At 37.9% G+C, this 10,161-nt stretch overlaps 1 protein-coding gene across 1 annotated transcript; it reads right to left on the minus strand.

Annotated features, from left to right (window-relative positions):
- Positions 1-1,966: 1,966 nt before the first annotated feature.
- Positions 1,967-9,263, minus strand: LOC141772050 (uncharacterized). Its single transcript, XM_074642720.1, has 11 exons — positions 9,136-9,263; positions 9,014-9,044; positions 8,885-8,914; positions 8,615-8,786; positions 7,354-7,457; positions 6,274-6,445; positions 6,076-6,179; positions 4,032-4,212; positions 3,823-3,926; positions 3,472-3,643; positions 1,967-2,178 (listed from the first exon to the last, which is right to left on the minus strand). The coding sequence occupies exons 1-11, from the start codon at positions 9,148-9,150 to the stop codon at positions 2,067-2,069; spliced, it is 1,197 nt and encodes a 398-aa protein (XP_074498821.1). The 5' UTR covers positions 9,151-9,263; the 3' UTR covers positions 1,967-2,066.
- Between the last annotated feature and the right edge of the window lie 898 nt (positions 9,264-10,161).

The following is a 10,161-nucleotide window of genomic DNA, read 5'->3' on the forward strand; positions in this document are numbered from 1 at the left end:
AGCCTAGTGTAAGTCCAGTCGGATTCTCTGAACACCACCGCTGTCTTATCCTAACTCCTTCTGAATTCTCCTTCTCATCTTTCCTTAGCCTCATGACGTTTTCCATCGAGGTCAAGGAAAAGTGGTTAGGAGATTTGACTTTTCGAACGCAACCTTGGTCTCCACTCCACTACGGTGCCAGATAATTCCGTCTCGTTCAGTAGTCCATGCGAATCTGTAATATGAATTCACAGTACATATTAGCATGAGTGAATATCAACAATAAAACCAACTGTATGAACAATGTGCAGTGTACACTAAATAAAACTTAAAAATTGGGATTGGGATGTGTCTCCACTGGGGTTTGAAACCTGTTTTGACACCTGTCTTTGAGACTATTAACTATTATTATTAAACTATTATATTTTACTTAAAAGTGCCAGTTCTGGGGATCAGGCAGTTGAATGGCAACCCTTCATATTATAGTTCACTCATTAACTCTTAAGTGAGTAACTAATCATCATATATTATTAACAGACCAACCCCTTGTGAGAGATTATAGAAATGTGTCATTACCTGATACCTTTTATTTCCTTGGGGCAATAACAACAACAACCAGTGTTGTTTTTTTTAAACATAAGCCTCAACCAAACTTTTGAGATGTTGATTCATGGTAAAAGAAAAATACAAACCATGTTATTATGCTACTAATAGTAACATATTACTAACATAACAGTATGTCAATTTGTTACCATGGAATTAGTAGTATTACCAGTACTAGTAATATCTCCATGTATTTTTTCTAGATATTAGTAGCCTACTTTGAAAACATCTAAGAAACGCTGAAAAATCTCACTGACACAATTTTTTTTATTAAATATATAATAGAATAGCATTAAATATATGATATTAACAACAGTGAATGTTCATAAGTTTTTTTTATTTCATAAAATTATAAATTGATTATCTTAGCATCAGTACCTTTAGCCTGCCACTAAATGTAGCTGTTTTTAGACAGTAAAAAAATCATAGCTATGAACTCATTTTAGCATATAGCCTATATAATGGAAAAAATAGCATTAAATGTATCATATCAACAATGAATGATCAGAAAAAAAGTTTTGTAGCAAATAGTCAGTTTGAATTACATTATTAGCTTTACTACCTTAACCATAAAAGCACAACTGAACCTTTTGGTAGAGGATGTTTTTAGGAAATTATTTGACCCCTATTAGTCTTTTTTTGTATCAAGTTACATAATTCTGTTCAGTAAGGCCTCTGAAATTATGATATGTTTAAAGAAATATGCTTACCTTGGAAAATTAGACCAAACAGAGTCCTCATGTCTTTTTTGTTGCTAACTTCCTGTACGAAGGGGAACTGAAAAGACATGCTATTTAAAGACACAACGGCATCTAGTGGATTGTTTTAGCATAACACTGAGCGGTAGAGATGGCGTTGAGTTCAACACAATTTTCAATAAGTTACTCACAATGTGCTCTACCAAACAGTGGAGCAGAACATTAAAGGCCTTTAAGGCCACAAATACTTGTTTATGTTTATACTGAGTATTACCAATTTGAATTATTCATGGTGTATAACGTACCACCACGATTTGTTCCCTTAGTATTATACCTACTGACTTATGGCAGTATATTGCAATATTCTTTTGCTGAGGTGAAGAATGTTACCAAATGATTGCATGAACTCATAACTGAGTCTGTATGAATGTGGCCTTCTCATCCAAAGATGTGTGAAGGCTGAACCAGGCGTGACCACACCTACGGGGCAAATAATATGGCATTCTTTTCTTTTTATGACAACATACATTGTAAAAACATAGCAGCAGAATACTCTTCTACAAGAAAATGTATGCGTTTGCTCTTTTCTTCAAGTCCTGAGGAGACAATAGGTATTTTGAAATGAGACTTAATTGTCTTACTAAATGATGAATACTAAGACACCACACACTATGCAGCAACAAATATTTAATATGATATGGGTCAATGACATAACATATTGGCTAGCAGTCACTACAAATTCTGCACCAACAGTAAGTCCCCTAAAAAAGATGTGAACCACTGAGGTCACACTGAGCAGAAAGCCAGTGGGCATGTAAAGCGGACCTTGTAGTCTTGACAGCGTCTTCCACCTGGCTGCTCAGCATTCACACAGGCAAAGCCACGAGCTGCATCATATCTGCAAAATATACAATAAGCAAACAAAAAAATAGCAAAATTAAAGGGGCACCAATTTTACACATGAATCGCAGTGGTTCCCAACCTGTGGTCCGGACCCCCTTAGGGGAGCACCAAAGATCATAGGGGGTGCGTCAGGCTGCTCTGAGTTTGTCAAAATTAGCTCATGTGTAATTAAAATCATAATAACACATTTACTGGACAATTTATACAAAATTCTATAAAACTATTTAAAAAGATTTTTTTTTTTGCTAAAAATATTCTGTTTCAGTCCATGTTTGTTGGAGATTAGCCTTTCAAAAACAACATTTTCACTGCAGTCAAACATTTTGTTCTCCCACTTGACACACATCTAAAAACACCATAAATTACATTTATTTAACCCCAATATCAAAAAATTTATTTCTATTTTCAACACTATAATAGCAAATTGATTAAGTTGTTACAAAAAAGATCATATTATGTATCTGCATTCATTAGGCAAATCCGTCAAGATGTCATCACTTTATTTATGTTGGCAAAACTGACCATGCTATTCATTAAAGAAAGTTGATTTAATAAAAAAGACTAACTCACATAAGACACTGAATCACTTTATTCAAACTGAGGATTATGTTCGAGGATTTGTAATTTTTTTTGGGGGGGGAGGGGCTCAGCTTCTCTGAGATGCAAGTAGGGGGACTTCACTGGTCTAAAGGTAACAATATCAGCACCTCTAAAGCTCACTAATTAGCATGTTATATCTCGTCCGTTTCATCCGCACAAAGAAACGTAAAAACAATGTGACGTGATTTACAGGGGGTTATGTGCCTGACTAAATCTTGGTCACTTCCTGTTATCATTGTGAGGTTGTCAGGCAACCAGTGGAAACTGCTGGCCAAGAAATAAAATCTGCCAAAGCCAGGCTAACTGTTTACCCCCGCTTCCAGTCTTTATGCTAAGCTAAGCTAACTGACTGTCAACTGTAGCTTCATATTTACCTTACAGACATGAGAGTGGCATCAATATTCTCACCTAACTGTTGTCAAGAAAGGGAATAGTGTCTTTCCCAAAAAGTCAAACTATTCCTTTATCACTGGTACTCATAACAATGTGATGCAGTGCTTCTTTCAGTTGCTATTCAGTTTGATGTAATTAATGTCTACAGAATGGCTAGAATTTATACGTCATTGCTTTTAGCAGATTCAGTATCATCTTCACCTTTACATAAACTATCTTTTTTGATATCTTTCATGATAAGTTTTTTATTCATTCATCAACAACTGGTAGTGTTTTTGTTCGTTCTACAACTCACATTTGAAAGATGTCACCAGTCTTGTGCGCAGGGACACCAGACACTGTCATGGCTTCGATGGCCACAGGCTGGGAGCAAACCTGACTGGGGTACAGCATCAGCAGCTGGAGGACGGTCTCATAGTCCCCTCGCTTTGTTGGATCGTCCTTGTTGAACCAGCGCGTCCTGCAACCTGCCAGACAGAGACAAACATTATGAAAACATTGACATCAGATTCAGAGATTTTAAATTGGTTTGTTTTTCATCATTTTATACACCTATAAGGCTCACTTATTTATATTAAGGTGTGATCTACATTTTTCTTTGTAGGATAAAATCATAAATCATAATCCTACCTGCATGACAACTTACCCTGACAGAAATCGGAGGGACATGTCAGTATCACTTGATAATCCTCACATCGTTTATTTCTCTGTTTTTCATTGATGCATGCAAATCCAAAAGCAACATTGTAGCTGGAATATAATAAAGAATAGAATAAAGAAGTCATTATGAAAGGCTGATGATGTACTGAATATAAGCCACATCAAACCGTTATGACTAATTAAAGACGTGCTTACGAGAGGTAGTTGTCTCCGGTGTTCTCAGCAGATATTCCATCTGTTGTCTTGGCCTCTATGCTGATTGGGTTTCTACAGACTTGACCAGGGAATGTTTTCAGTAGCTTAAGAATGGACTCCACATCGCCCTCCTCTGACGGGTCATCACTGTTCAGCCACTGTGTTCGACACTGCTTCGACACTGAGTGGAAATTACAAATTTAAACTGGATTTCAGACCCCGTATTTATATTTCATTTGGATGGTTATTTTTTTTAAATCTGTTTAACCCTCTGAGATTCACAATTTTTGTCTTTTTTAGGGAAGTACAGGGGATCTTTAGGGGGAGATAGCAGGTCAACAGTAGATGTCATATAGAAGTGGTGTACATCATCTGAAAGCTGGAACCTGAGGATTAATTTGAGATGCAGCTCAGCACTGTATGTCAAGTTGTTGTAGTCATAAATCAGATTATTTAAACCAAATTGTAAACGTGTATAATTGCTGAGATCAATATGATGGCCATCCCCATGCTCTATTATGTCTCAATCCCAATTTTTGGGTTGATACCATTTGTTACACACATTTGGTGCTAAATTTAACTATTTTTTACCACTCAAAAATTGATTTAAATGATCAATAATCCCTCCAAAATACCACATTAAGACACCAAGACCTTGAGGAACACCATAGAAAAAGCCACGCTGTGATTTGGGATCAAAAACTTTTGACATTTAGAGATTTCTGCAACAATTGCATTTTTTGGCGATTGGATGGCGAGCACTTCTGTTGTGTAAACTGCTCAGAAACCCCCTTATTGTCAATCTAGCTAGGAAAGCCATCCACCCTCTGAATGCTCTAGGTCTCTAGTTTGATCCATCCATCCTCTGAATGTTCTAGGTCTCTAGTTTGATCCATCCATCCTCTGAATGCTCTAGGTCACTAGTCTGATCCATCCGTCCTCTGAATGCTCTAGGTCTCTAGTTTGATCCATCCATCCTCTGAATGCTCTAGATCTCTAGTTTGATCCATCCATCCTCTGAATGCTCTAGGTCTCTAGTTTGATCCATCCATCCTCTGAATGCTCTAGGTCTCTAGTTTGATCCATCCATCCTCTGAATGCTCTAGGTCTCTAGTTTGATCCATCTATCCTCTGAATGCTCTAGGTCTGTAGTTTGTGGCTGTAAAGTTTCATGAGGCTGTGATTATCCTAGAGGTCACCACAGGTCATTTTATACAGTGAGGTCAAGTTTTAAAAAATGGTCTCACTATATGAAATGTCTCCTATGGGGACTAACATCATCACACCTGAATACAGTTGGGCTCATTGGATCCACAAAAGTCTCAGCTTTACATTGAGACCCAATTTATGTAATTCAAGACTGTTTAGGGACCCCAGTATGCAGAAATATTCAAACATCATTTATACTGCATTCAAAAACCTGCATGTGATTATTATAAAGTGGGCATGTCTGTAAAGGGGAGACTCGTGGGTACCCAGAGAACACATTTTCATTCACATATCTGGAGGTCAAAGGTCAAGGGTCTCGTTCGAATATGGCCAGGCCAATTTTTCTTTGCCAAAATTTTGCGCAACTTTGGAGCGTTATTTAGCGTGTCATGACATGGTTGGTACCGATGGATGCCTCAGGTTTTCTGGTTTCATGTGATATCTGTACCTTCACTCCAGCTCTAAAACTGAACCTGCTACAGCCTCTGAAAGACAGAAAATCCTGCAGGTCTCAGAGGGTTAAACATTGTTACACAGGAAAAAAATATATATATACAGCCATCAAATATAGAAAATATGCATCCATCCATTTTCTATACACACACTACACAGAAGCCTATCCCAGCATGTACTGGGCAAAAAATGTGATACACTCTGGTCAGGTTGTCTATTACAGGATGCTCACATTCACATCTGAGCACTTTAGAGTTTCCACTCAATCTGACCTGCATATGAATATTTGGAAAATAGTTTATGAAAATAATTGACTAGTCAATCAGACAACTAATTACATTCACTTCAGTATGCTCAGTCCAAAGTAAAAGATGATACGTACCTTGACAGAACTCTTTTGGACATGTAAATCTGACTCTGTAATCATCACAACTCCCACTCCTCTGATCTGCATTTACACAGGCAAACCCATAGGTGGCATCATAACTGCAACAAAGAGGAAAGCAGGGCGATGGGTGTAGCCCGTCTCTCTTCAGGTAATTCAATTGTTTTAAATTTTGTCTTATGTCATTAATCTCACTTTAAAAAAGTATCGGAGGTGTTGGCAGCAGGTTCCCCAGAGATGGTCTGGACCTCAATGGCTATTGGCCGAGGGCAGATTTCTCTCGGGTATATTTTTAGGAGGTCACTGAGGACTTCGTAGTCTCCGTTTCTTGTTGGGTCATCATGATCAAACCAGCGTGTCCTACACTCTGTGAACAATGAGGAATCAGAGAAACAGATTTTAGAGCTCAACCCTGAATGTTTGTTGTTAAATTTAAAAGTGCAGTGATTTGGGCCACATCTATTGGTGTGGTTGCAGATTGCAACCAACTGAGTACCCCTCCGCTCACTCTTCCCTTTCCCAGACTGCGGTAACGTGAGCCACCGAGTGCAAAACTGTGGCAACGCCGTTCGCCTACTTTAGGAGCAATGGAAGTCAGACAGCGGCTGGCGGTGCCACGGTTTAACACTCTGCGACTCAAATCATCGCAGTTTCACAAGTGTGTCAGAGAACTACGGTGGCCTTAAGCCAGAGTTTGGTTTGTCCGTTCTGGGCTACTGTAGAAACATGGTGAAGCAACATGGCGGACTCCATGAAGAGGACCTGCTCCCCATGTAGATATGAAGGACTCATTCTAATCTAACAGAAACACAATGATTCTTAGCTTCAGGTTGGAATTAATGGAATATAATATAGTTTTCGATAGTATATAATCACTCAATCGTTGTGTTAGCTTAGAATGAGTCCTTCATATCTACATAGGGAGTAGGTCCTCTTCACGGAGTTCTCTATGTTGCTCCGCCATGTTTCTACAGTAGTCCATAACGGACAAACGAAACACTGGCTCTAGAGAGAGCCTTTAGCGTTGCTACCTGAAGGCCACCGTAGTTCTCCGTTGCTCTTAAAGTAGTGTTATTATGGTATGGATGGCCTCTGAGCGAGGCGAACGGCGTTGCCACAGTTTTGCACTCGGCGGCTCACTTTGCCGCAGTCTGGGAAAGGGAGAAGTGAGCGGAGGGGTACTCAGTTGGTTGCAATCTGCAACCACTTGATGCTGACAAATCCTACACACTGCTACTTTAATTTAAGGTTGTATGTTTTAGCTGTGCCACGTACCTGAGCAGAACTGTCCTGTGCAAGTGAACATGACCTTGAAATTGTCGCACTGTCTCCCTTTCTGTTCTGAGTTCAGGCATAAAAGGCCCTCTGATGCACTGTAGCTGAAAAACACATGCGTCCCATCCTAATGTTACACTTGGTTTAAGTTCAACATCAAGGAAAGATATCTGCAGTGGTGTCCAAAAGTCTGAGTCTAGTACTGTTTCATCATTTTAAATAGTGATAACAGATGTTAGTTAGTGTGTTTTGATCCTCTGAGTCACCAACTCTAGACATCTGACACCTTTATGAAATAAATGTATATCCATTGACAGATATGCGACCAATCATTTGACCACACTGGTAAGGTATCAAATTACTGCCTTATTTCTGGGCCATGCTAAATGTCTCCTTCGTCTTGTTGAGTCACATAACCCAGTGATTCTCAAAGTGGGGTCCGTGGCACTCTGTCAGGGGGTCTGCAAAATAATTTGATATCAATTCTAAAATCATGCTGTCATTAAAAAGTGTATATCTACAGATGGGGACCATTTACACCAATGAAACCATCACATTGTGTCCATTACTCCCACTCACGTTAGCTGCTGAAACTGAAGTTGAAGCACTTACTGAAAGTCAGCTTTAGACTGGTAGGTTTAAATATCTGGATTTATTAAGACAGTCTTGCTACTGTTTATTTTCTGAAAGCTTTTAAGATAAATTCCTTGAAATGTAGACTATGCATAATGTCAAGTTGAGTCCAAATACATGTTGAATAAATACTCTGTTAAAAAATAACTTAAACATAGAAAAGTATATAGGTGGTATAAACATGATTCCTATTGAAATGTGTTTCTGTTTATCACTATGAAACAGGTCTGAAGTATTTAGGTTTGAAAGGGTTTTAGAATATAAATAGTTATAATGGCATCAAAGAGTACAATTGATAGTAAGCATTATGCTTAATCAGTGTTAGTTAAGAGGAAGTCCTGTAAGGGGTCCCTGGCCCCAAAAAGTTTGAGAACTCCTGACATAGAGGATCCTATTAATATTTGCCAATGTCTAATATTAGATGTTGGGACTACAAGCACTCACATTGTGTATTAGGAACATACAAGTGTTAATATCTGAAAGACAAATGTGGTTTTTCATATACATTAAAAAAATACCATAAAACTGTAAAAAAAAAAAAAAAAAAGCTGTTATTCATGAACAGAGGAAAAGAAACAGTTCTTGACTCAGACTTTGTACAACAGTACTGTAAGAGTGAAGTATTTACGTGTGGAAGGTGGTCCCGGTGTGCTGCGACTTGATCCCAGAAACCGTCTGAGCCTCCATGTCCACTGGGCTGGAGCAGATCCTGGACCAGTGCTTCATTCTCAAGTCACTTAAGAGCTCCGAGTCCCCGTCGATGGAGACATTGTGTTCATCAAACCAGGCTGTCTTGCAGGCTGCAGAAGAGGACAGTTAGGTCTCGACAGTCTGCTGTGCATCAATGCTTCATTTCTCAATAGATTCAGACAAAAATAAATAATAATGCAGATCTTACTTTCCAATGCAGTGGCAAAGAACTGAAGGTCTAGAGGAGGAAGATGTCTTTGATCAGTTATACATGTTTTATCTGCTAAATGATTGTGTATAAAATAATAAGAAATGAAGCAATCATTTATGATATTACCTGATGCTAGAAGACACCAAACTGCAAAGCTCTAAAATAAGAGGAAAAGAAAGAAATCACTGGCATGCACCATGATGAAATACACAACTTAAATCAGTTGAAAATGCACAAAAACAAAATACCCGAAGGACCAGCATGACTTTCTATCTGGGAATCTTTCTTGGGGTGAGAAAATATAACAAATCCACATGTACTTCAGTTCTTCATTAAAGTGGTCTCATGTGAAGAGGAGTCTGTTCTTCAGAGGCACGAGGCATGTGTAACACCGGTGTATCATCCTCCTCAGGGAGTATCTCTGTATCCCTGCTCCTCCCACAGAGACTCAGCCTCCTCAGTCATCACTAACATGTAATGGAGAAGTTCATGTTTCCTCCTCAGTCCCTCCCTTCTCCTACCTCTCTGCTAAAACTTGAGCTGTAACAATACTGACAATCAGAAAAACAAGCACCATTTTTTTCTTTATGATCGATGGAATTATTTGTCTTGTCTTCTCAGATTAGGACTTGTGAGAGGTGATCTATAAATAAGACCAGCTGTGAATCATAATAAGCATCTGTGTTCACCAAAACAGATAATAAATAACATATTTAACTATGTGGTATTGTACTGTAGTTAAACCTCCCATTATTAGTGTTGTATAGTGCTCTTTTGTTCTGTAACATATAGTCTGTATAAATATAAAAAAAACAAAAAAACAAATGTAAATAAAGAATAAGCCATGAGTTTTTATTCTTAAAAATAGTACTATTGTATCTCTGACTCCTCAGTTTCAGAGATGTATTTAAATGCATAAATGCATCAGAAATATTTCAATATTATTTATTTATATTATTATTAATATTATTTAATACATCCATCCAGTATTTATCCTTTGCATTATTTGAATGATGTACAACCTCCAAAACACTTGTATACAGACATTTTATTTTTATTCGTTATTTGTATTCTGTGTAAGTACATTGAGAGAGCTGCATAAAACCGGAGTCAAAATTCCATGTACAGTATGTACAGTATATACTTAGAAACACCTCCTATTTCTGTCACGTTTTGAATGTCTAAAAATCATGCTTTTGATATGCTAACAATAACTGTATAAATAGTATGACATTTTAAAGCTTTTAAGTAACTTAAAGTAATCCTATACCCGC

The sequence above is a fragment of the Sebastes fasciatus genome, chromosome 8, assembly GCF_043250625.1.
Source record: "Sebastes fasciatus isolate fSebFas1 chromosome 8, fSebFas1.pri, whole genome shotgun sequence".
NCBI classification, from domain to species: domain Eukaryota; kingdom Metazoa; phylum Chordata; class Actinopteri; order Perciformes; family Sebastidae; genus Sebastes; species Sebastes fasciatus.